General features: G+C 60.0%; 1 protein-coding gene across 2 annotated transcripts; it reads right to left on the bottom strand.

The window, feature by feature from the left end:
* Positions 1-1,287: 1,287 nt before the first annotated feature.
* BIK (BCL2 interacting killer) lies at positions 1,288-18,301 on the bottom strand. 2 transcript variants are annotated; one of them, XM_037028508.1, is made up of 5 exons: positions 18,229-18,301; positions 4,785-4,916; positions 3,373-3,480; positions 2,352-2,469; positions 1,288-1,778 (listed from the first exon to the last, which is right to left on the bottom strand). In XM_037028508.1, the coding sequence occupies exons 2-5, from the start codon at positions 4,907-4,909 to the stop codon at positions 1,695-1,697; spliced, it is 435 nt and encodes a 144-aa protein (XP_036884403.1). In that variant the 5' UTR covers positions 4,910-4,916; positions 18,229-18,301; the 3' UTR covers positions 1,288-1,694. The 2 variants fall into 2 exon arrangements, with proteins under 2 accessions (XP_036884403.1, XP_036884404.1); XM_037028509.1 differs by lacking the exon at positions 18,229-18,301 and adding an exon at positions 14,873-14,989.
* Positions 18,302-20,010: the final 1,709 nt, after the last annotated feature.

The raw sequence follows: 20,010 nt of genomic DNA, 5'->3' as shown, positions 1-20,010 counted from the left end.
CTGTTGGGGGGGGGGGGGTCCCTGCCTGTGGGCAGCCATCTGCTCCTGGCCAGTGCGCACTGAAAGGTAGCACCTAATAAAACTTCGTTGTAGAAATTCCCAAATGTTCAAAAAGGACTTGGTTGTGCAAATGCCCTTGGCCGAATGCTCCGAGCAGCAGGCAGTCTTGGGAGACCCAGCTCCCGGGCGGGGGGCTGCGCTGCAGGCAGGGTAGTCTCCCCCGTCCGGAGGACGTGCCGTGGCGGAGCTGGCGTGGCAGGCCTGCCCCACAGGTGTGGGACAGAGCACTCAGTCCATGCAGCTCAGAGCCACAGGAGGAATGGCCGATAAAGGGCAGTGGTGCAGAAGGGACCCCACCCCGATGCTGACGGGCAGGGTTGCCTCCAGTACAGAGCCCTGGGCTGGGGTGGGTAGGCCCTGCCCTGACTCTGGAGGAGAGGCAGAGAGGGGCACAGGGTGCTATATCCTGTCCCCTTGGGGAAATGCCCTGACACTGTCCTTGTGGCCGGCGGCCACTTCATCTTGGGGCCCAGGTCAGTGGAGAACCCAGCCCCCAGGAACTGGGCACACGTGCCTGCCCAGCAGGAACAGGTCCCCTGGCACCTTCTTTAGGAGCCCTCATCATGCCTTGTCTCCAGGAATCTGGACCAGACCAGGGACCTTGTTCAAAGGCTACTGAAATGGAAAAAGATGGTGGTCCCCCCCTGCCCCCACAGCCTTGTCACCTGCTCTGGGAAGGTGCTTCACTGCCCTCAGCAGCCCCCACTGCAGATCCCCAGGGCGCAGGGGTCTCAGGCCCCTGCCGCAGCACCCCAAGGTGTGTGCAGGCCTCTGTGAGAGGGGAAGGGGGAGCACTGTGTAGTGATTATTCAGGAATTGGGAGGCTACTGGATGACCCATGTCACACCTGCCACCTTCCTGGGAGGAACAGGCCCCTAGTCCTTCCTTTTGGGGGTTGAAGAGTGACTTCTCTATGGACTCGGATTGAAGCTGCTTTTAACCCCTAAGAGCACAGCACTGTTCTGCAACACATGGAAACCCCGCCCAGGCGCAGCCCCGCAGGGAGCATGCCCAAAGGAGAGGACCCCTGGTGGGTAGGTCAGGCACCAGGGCATGACGGGCGGGAGCAGACCCTTCCCACAGCGCCTGCAGGTGCAGGATGAGCCTGGAGGCTGTGACAGGCAGGAGGCTAAGAGCAGACTCGCCCCTTCCCTCCCCTCTGCCACCATCCCCTCCAAGGGGCAAGATGGAGCCCACACTGAGCAGCCCCAGAGAGGACCAGAGACAGACAGAAACCAACAGTTTATTGCGCTTTCCCCACCCTCAGAAATCTACTCCAGGAGATTCTCTGTGCTGTGGGCCTTGCAGACATGGGGGCGTGGCCAGCACTCCCCCCATCTCCCGCTACAGGCCCCGCCCACAAGAGGCAAGTTCCAGCCCAGGACAGGCCCGGCGGAGCGGGCTGGGGCCTGGGGAGCAGGTGACCATAAAGACCCATGAGGGTGTAATTCATTTCTCTTACAAAAAAACCCAAAACACAAGTATGAAACCTCAGGAGTGACCCAGCACTCAGAATTTAAATATAAAAAAGGGATCATAAGAAAGTTAAAAAGACAAACAAAACCAACAAGGCCACCTCCAGGGTGGTAGTCAGGGGGCGGGGCCAGCCCCACCCCGGCGCCGCCTGCAGCGCCTCACTGGAGGACGTGGAGGCCCCAGTCGAGCAGCAGCGCCAGCAGCAGCAGCAGGGACAGCTTGCGCCCGAGGCTGGGGGACACCTGTCGGTGGAGGTGGAGAGAGGTGAGGACCGGTCGCCCGGAAGGGGCCGGCTCACCGTGCCTCCTGCGCCCGCCCCTGCGGTGAGTGGGAGGGGTGTGGCTGCACCTCACTCACAGACCTGGAGGGGCTGGAGCCGAGGGTCCAGGAAGATGAGGAGGCCAGGAGGGGTGGGAGAGGAAAGTGCCCAAGGGCAGGAAGGAGGGGTGGCCAGGCCATGGGGGCATCACCTGCTGGGGACTGGGAGGATGGGATGAGGCTGTGGGAGCAATGGGACATGGCCGGGAGAGCTGCTCAGGCCTAGAGGCACCTGCTCAGGTCAGGGGAATGAGGAACCAGCCTCGTCTGCCAGAGAAAGGCACGCCTGGCAGAGGGCCAAGAGTGGGCACAGGTGGGGAGGAAGCAAGGCACACGAGGACCCCCCCACGCACAGTCAATAAGCCCAACCCCAAGGCCACAAGGACCAGGCAGAAGAAATGGGTGGAGCAGGCTAGACCAGCGAAAGGGAGTGGCGGGGACTTCGGCGACTGGAGAGGGTGCAATTCATGGAGCAGCTGCGGAGTGGAAAGGCTTACCCTGTCCCTGAAGGTCAGGAAGGTCCAGAACCTTCTGTTTCCTCTGAGGTTGGTGAAGCCACCCATGAAACTTCTCAGAACGCCCCTCAGGCCCATCTGGTTGTAGGTGAAAGCCAAGCTGTAAGACAAAACGGACAGGGAGCAAGCCATTACTACTCAAACTGGGGAGAGATGGCCTTTATTTTAGGTGACAGCTGTGGGGAGAAGCGGACCTGTGCCCCTCTCCCCTGCCATCCTCACCCCTTTCCTGGGTGGCTCCGCAATGAGGGCCCCTCTCCACGGGCCTAAGCTCATCTGATTTCCCGTCTCCTCCCCCACGTGCCCTTGCGTTTCGCAGCCGGCCACGCGGAGCCGGCCACGTGTCCACAGGCCCAAAGAGGCAGGTCCAGGGAGCAGGTCCTCGCTCCAGAGGGGCTGTTTGGAGAGAGGCCAGACTCCCCAAAAGAAGGCTGCCTCCCTGGAGACCAAGAGACTGTGTCCCTTTGGTCCTGGCCTTGAGGGAGGTTTCTACGCCCCCACCTTGAGCAACTCCGTGAGGTCTGAGAACGCACAGGGATCCTGGCAAATCCTGGGCACTAAGTATCTCTCAGAGGGACCCGGGAGGACACGTGGACACTGCCGTGGGAACTCACTCAACACACCCGGTCACTTTACATCCAGACCCTTTGGCTTGATGAAGGGAGTGGGGGGAGGGGGCTTGGGTCCTGCTGTCTGTGGCCAACCCAGGAAGAACATGGAGTGGCAGGCCAGTTCTTGGGGCAGGTGACGCAGGTGGGGGCTGGTCACCTGTACAGGGCCATCCAGGGCGTCTGGGCGATGCGGGGCNGGGACCCGGGAGGACACGTGGACACTGCCGTGGGAACTCACTCAACACACCCGGTCACTTTACATCCAGACCCTTTGGCTTGATGAAGGGAGTGGGGGGAGGGGGCTTGGGTCCTGCTGTCTGTGGCCAACCCAGGAAGAACATGGAGTGGCAGGCCAGTTCTTGGGGCAGGTGACGCAGGCGGGGGCTGGTCACCTGTACACGGCCATCCAGGGCGTCTGGGCGATGCGGGGCGGCACCCATCTCACCTCCAGCTCGTCCCCGATGAAGGCCAGCCGCATGGCCATCTCCTGAGGGATGTCACTGTGAGGAGGGTGCGGGGATTAGGGATGGGCTGGGCCAGTGACCCTCCCACCCACACCCACCCAGCGGATTGGGCCACAGGTTCACGGGCACAGGGCAAGGTGAGGGGCAGGGAACCTTCCCATGGCTCTCCTCCAGCCCCCACTCGCTGCAATGGCAGCCCTCCAGGGCCAGTCCACAGGGGCGAGTAGGCAGGGGGCTTCTGGGTTTGGTCTGAGCCCTCAGCCGGGGGTCTGGGCAGGTGGGGGCTATGAGGCTGGCTTTCCCCAAGAGTCTCCACTTGCCCTCCTCCTCACAGGGAGGAGCTCAGGGACCTGTTCCCTGGTCCCCAATCCTAAAACCACCTGTGTCATCACTCCTCTGAGAAAGGAGGGGCTCATCAGTCCGCCGTCTGGGCCCCGACTCTCACTGAACTGAGTCCCTCATGGAAATGGAGGCACATACCCCGCCCAACCCCCGACTCTAACATTCTTCCCTCCCTGCTTTGGGCGCCTGGGCGGTTTCGGCCCAGTCTCAGGTGTTTGCCCACACATTCCATCCCGGTGACTAGGCGGCTGCCTGGGAATCCCCGGCCCTGCACAGCCCCAGCCGCAGCCCCAGTCTCCGGGGCCCATCTGCTCTCTACTCCGGGAGCAATGGGGGGCGGGCTGGGGGCTGCCAGTCAGGGAGGTGGGTTGAGGTCCCACCTGTATGCCGATACCCTGTGGGACCTCAGGAAAACAGTGTCCCAGGCTGAACGTCCCCTGTTGTCATCTACAAATGGAGCGGGGTGGAGGAGGAAAAAGGCACATTTTGGGTCCCTCCAGCCCTAAAATCCCACCTGGCCCCTCTCCCCGGTCTGGGGTGTCACAATTAAGAATCCTCAGCCTAAAGCAGTGGGGCGCCCCCTGAGCCGGAAGCCATCCAGGGAGCATCCCCTCTCCGCTGCCCTGACAGCCCGGCCGGGGGCTGTGTCTCCACGGGCCTCAGCGACTTGGATCCACCCTTATGAGGCCTGGACCAGGTGGTCGTGGTCACAGGGGCCAGGAGGCACTCTGTCCTAAGGCCACCAGCCTGAGCCATTTCGACAGCAGGTGCCCAAGGTCCTTCCTGGGACGGTGGACATGCTGGAGGCTCCCAGGCGCCCTCGGTGGGCTGGCGGGACAGCAAAGCCTCCTCCCCTGCCCCCATGACCATGCCTGGGGAACTTCCCCTCGGGAGTGCAGCTGGGAACCCAGAGGCCTGCTCCCCTCACCATGCCCCCCGCCATGGCCACATGCAGGAATGGGGGTGGGCGGGCCCACAGAGGGGCTGCTGGGACCTACCCAAGGGGCTGGGGGCCGAAGTGGAGGAGACTGGCCGTGTCGGGAACCTCCCCAGGCTGCAGGCCGTGCTCCTGGAGGAAGGTGCACAAAACGAGGTGCCTGGAGACGGGTCCCGCCTGCGACATTTCTTCCCTGGGGAGAGAGACGCACGCAGGCTGACGCCCAGAACTGTGTGACGCAGGGTTTCGCTGAGCCACCCCACCCCCACCCCAGCCCACTCTTGCTCTGCTAGAGCCCCCCGTCAGCCCACCCTGCCCAGCCGCCCGGGCGTGGATCCTGCCGCGTGTGCCTCGCTGTTCTCCCGCGTGCATTTCCGAGGTTGGGGATCTGGAGAGGACTCCTAAGGGCTCTTGTCTTTCCTCTCTGTGAAACAGTCAGAGCATGAATCTAAGAAAGGCTGTAATACCGGCCCCTCGAGAGGCCAGGTGGCACTCTAAGAAATCCTGGCATGGAAAAACAAAAAATAAAAAAATCAATAAAAACTCCAGGTATCTATTATCAAAACAGTGGCGGAAGGCCGGGCTCTGCCTGGGGAGCGTTGCTGCCTGCTTTCGCTGTCTGCTGCTTCCCTGGGCAGAGGAAGCCAGGAAGTTCCACGAGGACGGGCCGTGCCCAGTCCCAGGTGGCAGCAGGACCCTGCCAGGTACTCTCCAGGCTTCAAAGCAGCTAACGCACATTGCACGCCCCGCGTCGGAGACGAGATCGCTCCTAACAGTGTGCTCTAACCTCCTTCCGCACTGTCGTGGCAACTCTACCCTCCCCTCCGCCTGCTCGGAGGACTGACTGTCTTCTGGCGGCCCTGAACCCCTGTCCACCTGAGCCGACCATGACACCCTGGCACCCCTGCTCCTCACTTGCCTGGCACGCCTTGCCGCTAGTGGTGGGCATGCAACCCAGTCCTGGTCAGTGATGTCTCGGAAGTCCGATGTGGGGCTCAAGGGGAGCAGACACAGCCTGGGGAGCGCTTCTCTCTCCCTGCTGCCCTCACCAAAGTGGAGGATCGAGCTGCAGCAGCAGTCTATGACCCTGAGGTGTTGAGAACAAGAGTAACTAACACGCCAGGAACGCGGAGCAGAGGGGCGGAGTGTTGGCTCTCTGAGGGTAGTGTGGGAATAGAAAGAATACAAGCCAACGACTGCCCAATGTATGGGAAAAAGAAAACCCAAGTTGTTAAATCACCCTTCACTGACTTTGTTCTTCCTTGCAGCCAAAGGTCTGCCTAAATATTACAGCTGTGAATTCTGCCCTGGCTGGTGTGGCTCAGTGTGTTGAGCGCTGGCCTGCGAACTGAAAGGTTGCCAGTTCGATTCCCAGTCAGGGCACATGCCTGGGTTGCTGGCCAGTTCCCAGTAGAGACAATGTGTGAGAGACAACCACACATTGATGTTTCTCTCCCCGTCTTCCTCCCTTTCCCCTGTCTAAAAATAAATAAGTAAAATCTTTAAAAGCACCAACAGTGTTGGGTGAGACCCTACGACCTGTGTGACAATAATTTACCACACACTCTATGCCAGACAGACTTAGACCCAGAATAGGATGATGAAGACTCTGTCTCTGGAACCCAAGCGCCTGAGTTCGAATCCCAAGCTCTGCCACTGGGCTGTGGGGCACCGCCATCTTCCCATCTGTGAAGGCCCAGAAGGCTCTCGTTTGGTTGTCGGGGTGGGGGAAGGGGAGGACCTCCCGCCAGGGCTTACGTGTGGCCCTCAAGCCTGAGGAACATCCACCAGCCATTACAGCCTTGTGTTTACTTATTATTTTCTCACAGTAATGGCCTGGGTTTGTGGGATTTTTTTTAATTTTTTAAAATCCTCACCTAAGGTCCTGGCTGGTGTGGCTCTGTGGATTGAGCCCTGGCCTGCGAACCGAAAGGAAGCAAGTTCAATTCCAAGTTGGGGCACATGCCTGGGTTGAGGGCTGGTATTTCTCCCCTACTCTTTCTCCCTCCCTTCCACTCTCTCTAAAAGTAAACAAAATATTTTAAAAAACAGAAAGAAAAAAAATCCCCACCTAAGAACATTTTTTTCATTGCTTGTAGAGAGAAGAAGGAAGAAAGAGAAACAGCAATTGGTCTCCTGTTGTACACACTCCGACCAGGGATCAGACGTGCAGCCTGGGTATGTGCCCTGACCAGGATCCGAACTGGGGACCCTTAGGTTACAGGATGATGCTCCAACCCACTGCGCCACACCCACCACGGCTATCCTGGGCTTTTAAAATATCTAAGTCCACACATCTGCCTGCGCTGAACACAGAAGGGACAGAACCCCACATCTCCCGCTCCTGAAGCGCAGGACCTGCGGGCAGGCCGCGCACGGGCACCGAGGTTAGACGAGAGCGCGCTGACTGCTGGCTTCAGCAGGACCGGGAGGCGGAGAGGGCGGACGGAGGCAGGGCCAGGGCTCGAGCCAGCGGAGGGGAGCTGCGGATCCTCCAGGCATCTCCCCGAAGGAGTCCAGACAGGTGAGTCTCAACAACGCACCCCAAACGCCTGCAAAGAGGCGGATGAGTCGTTACGTCATCAAAGGCGCAGACAGGTGTGAGGGGTCTGGGGCGCTCTGGCCTTTCAGAAGGAAACCGCACAAGGGCGGCATTGTTCTAGAGGGAGTAAGTGCCCGGCGACGGTGTCCAGGAGACATGGCGGTTTGACTTTACTAAGAGGGAAATGGCAGAGTCGCGCATCTGTTCCAGATGAAGGCCCGGCGGGAACGGCGGCGGAGCAGAGAGGGAGCTGGAGAAATCAGACGGGTAAACACGCCACAATGGCCGCAGAGAGCCCGAGGCCTGGCATATGCCACCCACCTGTCATCACAGGCACCTTCCCCCTGAAAGGAGCTGGCAGGTCAGGCCTGGTGGGTGCGGGGAGGGTGGCCCCTAGCACCCACGCCCACGGCGGGGGGAGGGGCGCTGCCACCTGCTGAGGCACCTGCAGGCAAAGTGTTAAAAGCATGCAGGCCCAAGACCCAGGGACTCACCCAGACCATCAGGGAAGGTCACGGTGACATTTCTAAGAGCCCTAAAATGCAGTCAGCAGCCATTCCGGGTGCATGACCTTCAGCCACTAGTCCCAGGGCAATGCTTGGAGGCAGGGAACCGAGAGCAGACGGCAATGCCCAGTCGTCCAGACAACCACTGGTTTTAAGCCACTTCTGGAACAGAGTTTCTGTCATCTCTTAGCCACTTGGGGGTGGGGGAGGACATGCTGCTGACACAGGCAAACCGTGGTCCAGAAGCCACCCCACTCATTTCGGCAACTGTGCTCGTCTGAACAGAGAGGGGAGCCCCTGGGGGGAGGGGAAGGCGACTTCAGTGAGACTTAAACAGAGGAGACTGTAAATGGATCTTGGCGAATTAGGGGAAGCCTCTGAGAGAAGCAAAGGTAAGCGTTCGCCGTTTTAATAAAAGGCAGCGAAGTTTGCAGCAGATACACGAACGTGGACATAGAGAAGCTGGAACCACCACGAGGTCCGAGGTCGTCAGATCCAAGATCAACCGCAAAACGCAACTGCATCCCTACCAGGAGCCAGAAAGTATTAGGAGACACGTAATACGTCTTTGCAGAAATACAAGGTTTCCATCAGGAGTGGATCTCATAAAGCCTGAAATCTTTGGGGGAAAACGTGCCACTCTGTGAGCCGTGAAGGGCCGCACTGATGGAGGCGCCTTCCCTCCTAGACTGTAAGCAGTGTGCGCGCACGGGTGCCCTTGAGCTTGTGTCAGACACTGACCAGGGGCCCGGCAGCCCTCAGGCCCCAGGGGGCTCAGCGCCTATGAAAATGACCATTTCCCTGGGAAAGCAGCACCAGCCCTCATTTGCATCTGCCTCCCAGTTCCCTCCTCTCTCCACCCCACCCCCTCTGCAGGGGGGGCTCTCTCCCAGGGGCCGCTGTGTGCTCCCCTGCTGCCTCCACAGGCCAGGGCCTCAAGGGGACTTCACTGGGCCTGTAGCCTGGGAGCCTCGCCTCCATCCCTGCCCACCCCCCACCCCCCCAATCCCAGAATCCTCTAGCAGCCAATGGGGAGGCACTGGCCCACCAGTCCTCCAGGGGCAGGTGCCTGACCTGGGACAGTGACCACTGTCCAGGCTGGGGATTGAGGCCCAAGTGTGTAGGACCATTTGCAGGGTGGGTGAGTGGCAGGTGGCGTCTCCCCCAGTGGACTGAACTGTTTTGGGACAAGGCCTTAGTCCACGCCTTCCTGTGGGTCCCCACGCTCTGCTGGCCCGGGACAGCCCCCAGCGTCCTCCCTGTCTGCAGATTCCCACTGAAGACCGTCCAGCAGCACAGGGGAACCTTGGCCGCCACCCTAACCCAGCCAGTCACTTGCAGTGCAATGGTGGTCGTGGCTGCTGTGTCCTCGCCTGGGAAATGGGGAGGACACAGTGGCCCCAGGCTCGTGGGGTTGGTTCCTGTCCCCGCAGGAAGCAGCACGAGCGGGTACGGTCCTGGAGGGTGTCCGGGCAGCTACTGTTGTCTCGGCCCTGTGCCTGGGCTCTCTGTAGAGCAGCCAGGCCTGGGCAGGGCCTGGGCGGCCTGGGGCCCTAGGTCTGGGCAGGAGAACTCGGGGCGTGGCTGGGAACCAGGCCTGGGGGGCAGGGTCCCTGCAGTGGCCTCCCTGCCGCCCCAGCACCCTGGCGGAGGCCCAGTGCCGGCCACCTCCCGCTGGGCCGAGCTCCAGCTGCGTTGTCACCTGTCTGCAGCTGGGCTCTCTCCAACCAGAATCCTAGACAGCAGCCTCATACCTGAGCCTGTCACAGCCCCACTCAGCCTCTGGTCCCCACGGGAGTCGTGCCACACTGCTGTCAGGGCCCTCTCCTCCCCACCCGGCCTGTCGCCACCCCAGTGAAGACTGTGGTAGCTATGCCTGAGGTGTCAAGACTCTGTGGGGACTGTGCCTGCTGGCTACCATCCCACCTCCTAGGCTTGGCTCATTCCTCTGTCCCAAAAGAACGCGGCTCTGGCCTCCTCTCCCCAGGTTCCAGAGTCAGCTTGGGGGCCCCAGAGGGTCTCAAAGCCCGTCTCTGCTCCCTCCTGCCTCCAGCCAACCACACAGGCTGTCGCGGTTTTGAGCCCAGACTGGGAGCAGGCTGCTTGCTGGGCACGCTGCCGTCCGGTCTCCTCGCTGAGACTAGGACACCTACCTCTGAGGCCAGGACACACTGACAGAATCCGCGTGGATGGGCCAGACTCGGTGGCAGAGGGCAAACTAAACCACAGCAGCTGCCTGTATCATCTCTGGCTCTCAGCGCACAGCCCGGGGCAGAGTGGCATTTGTCGAACAACTAAGCAAACCCTGCTGCTGAGGCCACGGTAGCTGCCCACCCAGGAGCCCTGCCTGGTTTTAAGCATCTATTTTTTTCCCAACCGATTTGCAAATGAATGGCTTAAAACGCTTCTTTGGTGAAAGGAAGGCACACCTACCCGTGCGTCCCCACCCAGCAGGCAGCCCACACCTTAGCCCTCCTACAGACTCAGTGGAAAAACCAGCCAGGAACCCTGTGTTGCCCACAGAGGTCGGGATGCAAATCTAACCTCTGTGCAGCAGAGAGCCGCCCCCACGGCCATGAGGACACCCGCAGCCTCGGAGCGCAGAGGAGGGCGGGCTCCTCCGGGCACCAGCTCCTGGCCTGGCCTCCGTTTCTGAACCTCGGACGTGGGGAAGGGCCATCTCCCTCCCAGGCCTTCGCTGAAGCGGAGTGAGAGTCAGTGCAGCTGGTACGTCTTCTGCAGAGGCTGCGAAGCCTGGGCTGCAGGAGCAGGCCGGGGAGCCGTGTCAGGGCCCTGGTGGGGTGCCCCGCAGACCCAGGCAGGACTCTGACAATTTCTATTTTGAAAACGGGCAAACCCAGGAACAGAGGGTAGGAGGGACCAGACGGGCCATAAGGAGGGCCAGTGGAGGAGCGGGCTGTAGGTCTGTAGGTCGCAAGCTGTGCCTCCCCCCACCCCGACACACACTGGGACGCAGACAGCTGCCCCCCTCAGAGCATGGACCCTCAGACTTCCCAAGCCCAGCCTTGCCCCACAGCCAGTGAAGCAGGAACAGGTGATGATGCCTTTGGGTTCCCACCGATGCCACCAGTCAACTGGAGTCCTGGGTGCCAGGCCAATGGCTGCTGGGTGGACCTACCTGGGAACCCCTGGTCCCCACCCAGTCTCTTCCAGGAGGACTGAGGACTCTCCACCCATGCCACCCATCCCAGTCACCAGGCCCCACCCCCACCCACGAGTGGGGTGACGCCCCATCTGATGGAGCACCCAGCACGCAAAGCTCTGCACACTCGGCTTGAGCAGAAAATTCCCGACCTCGGCAGGACAGACCTGGGTTCCAGTCCCAGCTCGCCGCAGCCATGAGACCAGGACCTGACCCTCCAAGGCTGGCTCAGAGAGGGCTCTCCTGCGTGGAAACGGCAGTGCCGGCAGAACTGTGAGGAGGGTGAAAAGATACAACTGTCACCCTTCAGTGCTGCCTGAAGGTCTCCAAACAGAGATGGCTGAAGGACCTGAAGAGAGCAGGAGCGAGGAGCAGGATGCCCTCAGTCCGTATCTACCCAAGTCACAAATGCATGGAACTTCTGCCCTCTAGACAGACATGCGCACAACATGAACCGCGGCATATGCCCGGCTGCCCCGAGAAAGAGACACAGTAGGTCTGCACCTGCCGTGGTGCCAAGACCTTGAAGGCGTCTGGCCCCACGGGCACAGCGCAGCTCGGAGAGTTTGTACCGGGTGCGTCCTGCACAAAAACGCAGACGTGGACGGACAGACACTCCCCTCTGCACACATCAGCCAGGAGGGTGAGCAGGTGCCTCTGGGACGGGCGGGAAGGAGACTGGACTTGCACCGCACATGCTTCTGTGCCCTTGAACTTTAGCTGCCATGTCCAGGCTGGCATCACTGATGCAAAACGACAGCAAAAATCACTGTTTCCAGTCAGCCACTGGCATTGGCCTGGAATGGAGCTGTTTGTCTTAAAGGTCTATTTCAGGAATGAAGTACCCAACCGCTCTGCCCCCAGGCTCCGCCCACCTCCTCCCACTCCCTCCCCACCTGGCAGGGGAAGTCCGGACTCCAGCCTGGGCCCCTGCGAACCCACACAGGCCCCAACAGCCTGTTTCGGTGGGCCAGGACCCACTTCCCTTACGTGATGGAGAGAAATCGAGGGGAAAAAGGAGGGAGAGAGAAGTAAGTAGAGAGAAAGGTATTTCAAGCAAAAATAAAGTTGGAAATTCTCTTTGGTAATGATGGTATTGTTTGCTCATTTGGAACATAGTGGCTTGAAATGGACCCCTGGGGCCACAGCTCCTTGGTCCTGCTACCCCACCTGCAGCGCAGCCCTCCACCCCCACCAGCAGTGCCCTGCCCTGACCCACCTGAACTCAGCAGAGCCATCCCCGGGGCAGAGGCGGACAGGGCAAGAAGGCCACACCCGGCTTGGCTCTGGCTGCTGCAGCCTCACATAAGAACTGCCGTCTCTGGGACTTCATGCTCTTGGTGACCCTCACATCCTTTCTATTTGCACCTACTGAGTGCAACCTCCCTCAGAAGAAGAGGGCTGGCCGTCTGCCCCATTTCACAGATGGGGCCCGAGAGGGCCGAGAACAGAAATTCAGAGCCCCTTTGCCGCACAATCAGAGGAGCCACGTCTGGGCTCCAGAAATACACCGACCCAGCAGTGCACTGGTCGGCACACTCGGAAGAATGCCAGCCGTCCCGCCTGTTCGTGTCCTTCCCTCTGAGCACGTGAGGAATGAGGCTCCCTTGGGAAAAAAGGTAGAACGGTGCATATGGCACCCTGGCCGGGTAGCGCAGTTGGTTAGAGCATCGTCTCCATACACCAAGGTTGTGGGTTCGACCCCCGGGTCAGAACACACAAAAGAAGTAACCAATGAATGCATAAATAAGTGGAACAACCAACAGATATTTCTCTCTCCCCGCCACCCCTTCCTCTCTCTTCTCAAAAATTAATTAATTTTTAAAAAAATTAACACTGTGCACATACAGTGTTAATCTTGTGGGAGGGAGGATCTTTACCCCCATTTCCAAATGAGGAAACTGAGGTTCAGCAGTGAGGGCCTTGTCGTGCATCCTGGGGGGGGCGGGGAGCTGCGTTAAACCTGGCCTCCAACTCCAGGACACTTTCTTTCTTTGCTTTTTAAAAAATATTTTTTAATTTATTTTTTAGAGGGAGGGGAAGGGAAGGAGGCAGAGAGGGTGAGAAACATCAGTGTGTGGTTGCCCTTCATGTGCCCCACCAGGGACCTGGCCCAGAACCCAGGCACGTACCCTGACTAGGAATCGAACCAGCAACCCTTTGGTTCACAGGCCCACACTCAGTCCACTGAGCTACACCAGCCAGAGCAGGACACTTCCTAATGCCCCATCCTAGGATGACACCGGGCACCTGGAACGTTAGCTCGGGGCAAAACCAGCACCCCCACCCTCCCCAAACCCACACTGGGTGGGCAGCTTGGCCCCTGTGAAGATGGAAGCAGGTGGGTGTCTGTGCTGCGACATGGAAAGAAGCGGTTAGCTGCCGAGTAACACAGCAAGATGAGGAACCAGCCGTGACACCATTTATGCAAACGTGTGCCTTTGAGATGGAAACACAGGGAAGGTCAGGGAGGACACGGGGTTCTAATTGGCTACCTGTGGAGGGGCCGTGGAGCTCCCGGGGTGGCTGTTGAGGGACAGAGGGACCGACTTCAGTGTTACCTCCAACATGTGAACGTTTTCTTCTATAATCAAACACAGTGCCCCCACCCAGGAGCTCACCAGTGGGCCTTGTCCTGCGTGACTCTGGGCACGTGACCACCTCTCCCATCATTTCCTCCACTGCACAGGGACAGCAAGGGCCCAACCCTCCGGCTGGGGCCAGGATTACAGATTTCAAACCCTGAAACCCTCGGAGCGTGACAAAGAGGATTTGCTTCCGTGCCAGACGGAAGCAAATCTGTTCATATTTCCAATTTTCCCCGAGCATTTCGGATCGTGAAGTGGCCCCTCGGAGAGACACAAGCGTGCCCCCGTCACGCCCATCTGTGTGTGTCGGGACGGCACTGGCTGTGCCGGAGGGACACTCAGCCCGGGGGTGGCTGGGTTCTCATCCAGCGTGGCCATGAGACCTGGGGCAAATTCCTTAGCCCCTCTGGACTCCTAATGCCTCAGGTTCACACGTTGAAAACCTAACTAACTGGCTGTGGGGATGGCGTTAGGAGGTGGAGTCAGCCAGGGACTCATCATTTCTGAAAGAGGCCCAGGCAAGCCCCCTGCCCTCCATGGAGGTTAGGGAAGTCTGTGGCACCCTGGCCTTGGACTTCCGGCAAGGAACAGTCCGATGAACAGAGAAAAAGGGGTGAGGGGGACAGGCAATAAGAACTCGGGGGCCACATTTTGGGAGTTCTAAAGGCCTCGCGGACCCCAGCAAGTGGACCCCTGGCTCTCCTGTCACCACTTGAAAGTCGAGATACCACGACACCGACCACCTGGTCCGCAGTTCAAGTTTGAAGAGCAGCCATTTAAAGTTAAGTGAGGGGCGCCCTGGCTGGTGTGGCTCAGTGGGCTGGGCACTGTCCCCAGGTCCCTGGTTGGGGGACACGCAAGGCAACTGGTCCATGTTTATCTCACATACGGATGCTTCTCTCCTGCCCTTCCCCTCTAAAAATAGAATATATTTACAAGGAAAAATTAAGTAACCAAGGGGCCACACCCTGTCAGGCCCAGACACTGAGGGGCTCAGAGAGGCAGACACAGCCTTCGGGGTCTCCCTCCTGCAGCATGGGGCCTCCCTGAGGTGCCTTCCGAGGGGTCTCGGTCACTCGCCCGACTCTGTCAGCAGCCTTGGTGGCTTCTGTTCCCTTCCTGGGACAAGGTGCTCTGACCCACAGGGCCTGGAGTTCCCCACCCAGGGAGCGGCTCACCTTCACACACCCCCTCTGCACCCGCTGGCTGGTGGGGGGGGGCAGCTGCCCCCTCCTCCAGGCCGGGCCCAGAACCCACCTCCTCTGGACAGAATTCACTGCTGTCCCAGCACCTTGGGTAAACAGACCTGGATCGGGCACTTAGCCCATTATAGTCCCATTAAATGTTTACCTGTCTGTCTGCCCTGCTCAGGGCAGGGACCTGGTGAACATGGACAGCTGGGGGGAGCCGGCAGCACGGTGTAAAACAGAACGAGGGAGCAGGGGCGGGACAGCCTGGCTAGGGGACCCTAGACTGGACACAGCTGGACTTCAGTGGAGGGGCAGACGAGGGGGGGGGCTGCGGTGGCGGTGGCTGCGAGGCTGCGCTGTGCACACGTGTGGTGCACAGCAAGCGCTCACTAACGTGCGGAGAGCCTGTTGCTCCACCGGAGCCGAGCACCCAGGGCCAGACCTGGGCTGTCTGTCCACAGGCGTCCGAGGACCTCTCCACCCTGCGCCGCTGCAGCCTCTGCCGAGCTCCAAGCCAGTCACACCCAGGTCCTCTCTTGGTGGGGGAGGGTGGGGAGGGAGGGAATCAAGCACTCTCTGTCTTAAATCTACAAATCGCAGCCCGCCTCCCCAAATAGCCAGGGGGGCTTTTCTTCGCTCCAGAGCAGGCACCTCCCTTCCATGTCTGGGTGACCCGCCTCCGCCTCTGGAAAAACAGGTTTACCGTGTGGTGCCCGCAGGCCCACCGGGTGTTTTGTGTTGTCACATCCTAATATTGACACTGGGAAAATCAGCTGCCCCCCCTGAGCCCGCCCAGTGCCTGGCCGCCAGGCCCACCCCCATTCTTGCCTCGGGGCCCACAGGGAGGACAGGCCTGCAGGGCCTGATCTGCTTGCATTCCCTATTTCTCCCCCGCCCGACCCAACCCCTCCCGACCTGCAGCAGCAAGACAAAGGGGGCTGGGGGACAAGGAGTGGGGAGCCCAGGCCTGTCCCACACCACTGCAGGCTTCCTGGTGGCCGCCGACAACAAAACCCGAGCGTGTTGAGAACTTCCTTGAAACCTCTCAGAATTGTTCTAAGCAGAGAGAAAAACAGCCAGACTCTCCTGGGATCCTCTGCGTCCGAGGCAAGGGGAGCAAGAAGCCATTAATTGTCTTCAAGCTTAACAGGCTCACAACAAACAGGATACTTTCCAGGGAGAGGGGAAAAAGGCCTCCAAGGTCAGCTTCGAGACAACCAAAGGGAGCCCCTCCCCAGACCTCTCCTGTTTATTAGACAGACAATCGGAAGTGAAAAAATGGGTGAACACCGATATCTGGTTTCTTTGCAGCTCAGTGCACCCGGCTTTTTTAGCTACCACCCACTTAAAAACTGACAGTAATCACCACGCACGCAACCCTTTATCCAGCTTCTCCCCAGTGTGCCCCGTCCACGCCTCTGACATTGGGTGCTCCTGTTCTCGCAGAGCTGCAGGCTGGGATAAGTCGTACAGAGTGAGCCCAAATGGGCCATTTCACACTGTCTTTAGTGTCCTGGAGGCAGTTAAATAAGGTCCTAGGACAGAGGAGCTGGAGAGAGGAGGGGAGGGCAGCACCTTTAGATAAGGCAGTCAGGGAAGACTTCTCAGAGGAGGCATCCATTGAGCTGAGATGGCAGAAAGTGAGAGTGAAACTCATAGGGAATAAATATTATCACTCCATCTGTTGAAGCCTCGCACCATCCAGTGGAAGCCTCACAGGATCCCAGGTGCCTGGAGAAATATCCTTGCTGAGATAGCTCCCACCCAAAACGAGATCAACTGGCAGCCCATTCAGAAGGTTCACTGCCTGTGTTCCCCTGCCCGGGGGGGACATTCTGAGGCACTGGCTGAAGCCCACAGCTCTGCAGCCAGTGCCCCCAGGCCCTGTAGGCATATTAGAAGAAAAACTGGCAAAAATAAACTTGGACAGCCTACCACTGGTTAGTAAGACTTGAGAAGCCACAGATAACCAATCGGTCACAACCCTGTGACCTTGAGGTTCACAAGATGGTGGGAAATCCCCAAATACTGGAGTGAGAAGGGAGGGGACAAGTAGAGGAGACAGAAGCAGTGGGGCAGGTGGCCCTCAGCTGCCAGGTACCAGCACCCGGACCCGGGCCCAGCCACTGCCTCGGACAGGCCAGTTAGGGAACACCCGAAGTGGTGCTGATACAAAAATGCACAGAATCTGGAGCCACTGGTAAAGTGTTACCTCCAGGGCAACCACTCAGGCCAAGGCTTCCGTGGGTGTTCTCCACCTCTGGTCAAAAACCTCACGGGCCCATTGTACAGGGCCAGCAAACTGAGGCTACCAGGCAGAAAAGCCCATCTCTGGCAACTCAGACGGAAAGTGGCCGCGTGGAAGGTTTTTGTTTGGCTTCCAGAACACGGCTGTGGGCTTTTAGCTAGACAGCATTTATGTCGCCTCCTGGGAAGTCACAGCTTCTCCATCTGTAAGGTGAGACCACATCCTGAGGCTGGCGGCACAGAACTGCACGGTCTGCCCCCTCCGGATGGAGGAAGGACCAGGCTCAGAACCGTTCTTCCTGGTGAGCTGTAGCAAAGCTGCGGAGAGAAGTTCCAAGGGCGCGGACGCAGCAGGTGCTCAGGGAAAATGTTACAACAGCAGCAGCAGCAACGAAAACACCACCACCCAGACCCCCGGGTGGCTTGTACTAGCGAACATTACAGTAACAATTAACGGTCTACAACGCAACTCACCCAGGAGGCCTGAGCGCGTCGCGAGAGCCCTAAACCCGGAGGTCTGGGCCGCGCCGGGCAGGTGGGCAGGAGCCCTGCCGGTTACCGGGTGGACTGTGCACACCCGCCCCCCAACCGCCGAGCGCGGTTCGCGCGAACAGGCCGCAGCGCCCCGCGGGGCCCGTACGCCGCCGTCCGCGGGCGCACCTGCGCAGGTCGCGGGCAGGCGGGGTGACTGCAGCGCCCGGCTCGCGCAAGTTCCCGCTCCGGACTCCCCCGCGTCCCGTAATCAAGCCAGTCTCCGACTCCTCGCAGGTGCGCGGCGAATCGCGGCGCCTCCGGTCCCGCAGGGACCGTGCCCGACGCCATCTTCCCTTTTTTAGTGGACACCCGAGCTGGCGGTCCCGCGTTCTGGCACGGGGGGCCCGGCCCCGGAGGACTTGGGTGCCCAGCCCCCGGAGACCGCGCGGGAAGGCGGAGCGGGGCGACAGGCACCCGGCCCTCCCGCCGGGGTGTACAGGGGCCGGGCCGCACCATCGCTCAGATGCGGAGGCTGGGGCCCGCGGGGCCCTGGCTGGCACCATCGCCCGCGGGGACCTGGAGCCCTGTCCAGAGAGGGGGGGTTCTCGGAGCCGGTGTCCCGAAAGGTCGCCCGCAAGTGACACATCCGACAGCTGCCCGCCGGGAGAAACCAGGTTACCGGTCTCCAACCTTCCAGCGGCTCGGCACCCAGGGCAGTATCCGGGTTCGGGCTGGGGGACGGGCAGGTGGCAGCGGGGTTAAGGTCCAGGCAGGAGAGGCAGGGCTCGGACTCACCTCGCGTCCGCGGTGGCGGTGCCAAGGGTGGCGGTGCCCGGAGCGATGTAGCCGGGAGGCGTATTGTGTGCAGCTGGCAGCCAGCGCGCGACGATATAAACCGCGCGCCCCGCCCCGGCCCGCCCCCGGGGCCGCCTCTCCTGCCCCAGCGCGCCGTTTCCAGTGGCCGACACGCCGAACCCAGCGTCCGGCGCGCGGGCGAGTCGGGACCCAGGACCACTAGCGACACAACCGCTACAAGTGCGATGCTTGTTTGCTTCTCGGCCGCCTGCAGCTCCTGCTGCCAGACGTTCGGCCGCCCGCGCTGGGCTCCGGGGAATGCCCGTCCGCGGGTCCCCTGGCCGGACGGGTGTGTCACACCAGCGTCTGTACCTGGATTCCCCACTCGGCCTCAGAGCTGTCCCGTGGACTCGGTGCCTTTTTCATGCCCATTTCACCGATCAGGAAACTGAGGCGCAGGGAAGAAGAGGTGACTTGCTAAATAAACAGTGAATGCGGCGCCAATATTCCCGTTCTTTGTGCGGGCAGCCCCTGGAGGAGTCTTGTTCTCTTTTTCAATGATTTTTATTACTATAAAATACACCAAAATTTGCCATCCTGACCGTTTTTGAGTGTACCGTTCAGTGGCATTAAATACATTCCTAAGGTGCAGCGTTGCCATCAGCCCTCTCCAGAACTTTCCATCTTGTGAAAGAAACCCCCTTACCCAGGAAACGGCCCCCTTTCCTGCCTCTCCATCCCACCATCCTTCCTGCGGCGCCACTCACAGCACCCCCGCTTTTCTGCCTCCCACAATGGGGTCTGCCAGCCATCAACTCTGGGGTTCCTGGACCCAAGGGAAAATGGGGGGCCGTATCCCCAACTCCCCGAAAATGGGGGAACCTGAGGAGGGAGGAGAAATCAGAAAGGTTCCAGGTGCGGTGGGGCAGGTTAGGAAGGGTGGTTTCTGGAGGCGGGAGGCAGAATGGAATTACAAAGTATCCTTTGTCCCAGGAACAGAACAACAAGGCTTGTTTACCTCGGTCCTGCAGCCTCTGAGGACAGTGAGCAGCCTGTCCAGGGGGCTTCCCTGATCTTAGTTCTTTCTCTTGCTGCCTGTTGGGGGCCCCCTCACCCCTTCCCACCTGTGGAGCGGTGACAGTTACCTCCTCTCCCTCGGTGTCCCCATCTGAGAGGTGGATGACAGCACTCACCCTCCATCCACCCCCAGCCCCCTCCATGCCCCCACCTCCCCCCACCCCAGGCTGAGCCGCAGGGAGAATCAGAGAAGATAATCCTAAATGTTTGGTAAACTCTTAAACTCCAAGGCCCCGCCCTCCCTGGGGGCTCTTTGGCCTCCTAGGATTCTGTGACCTTTTCTTTGAGGGCCCGCAGCTAAATCCCATCATCACCCAGTCCCACAAAGCTGGGTGGCAGGGACCCTCCCTGACAGCCTCCAGGTGACTGCGAGGGAGGGGCAAGGAGCCTAAAGTCAGGGGCCCCTCCCCACAGTCACTCTGCAGATGAAAACACAGGGGAGGCAATGACGCTGGGCCGAATGGGCCACAGAGACCCACGAAGACCCAAGCACGTGTGTGAGACTCCACGCCTCCCCAGGGGTCTGGAGGCCGTAGCCCAGTGCCAGGCCCACAGTCGGTGTTCAGTAAACCAACCCGGTGCAGGAAGGAGGGCTGGTTGGGGACAGAGGGGAGATGGAAGGCTGAGGGGAGGGTGGATGAGAATACTTGCCTAGCAAGGCCTCAAGATAATATGCTGATTCAATGGACCGAAGGAGGAAAGCAC

The sequence above is a fragment of the Sturnira hondurensis genome, unplaced genomic scaffold (assembly GCF_014824575.4).
Source record: "Sturnira hondurensis isolate 20B ecotype Veracruz unplaced genomic scaffold, ASM1482457v3 Scaffold0019978, whole genome shotgun sequence".
NCBI classification, from domain to species: Eukaryota; Metazoa; Chordata; class Mammalia; order Chiroptera; family Phyllostomidae; genus Sturnira; species Sturnira hondurensis.
This window is presented reverse-complemented; position numbering and strand designations above follow the sequence as displayed.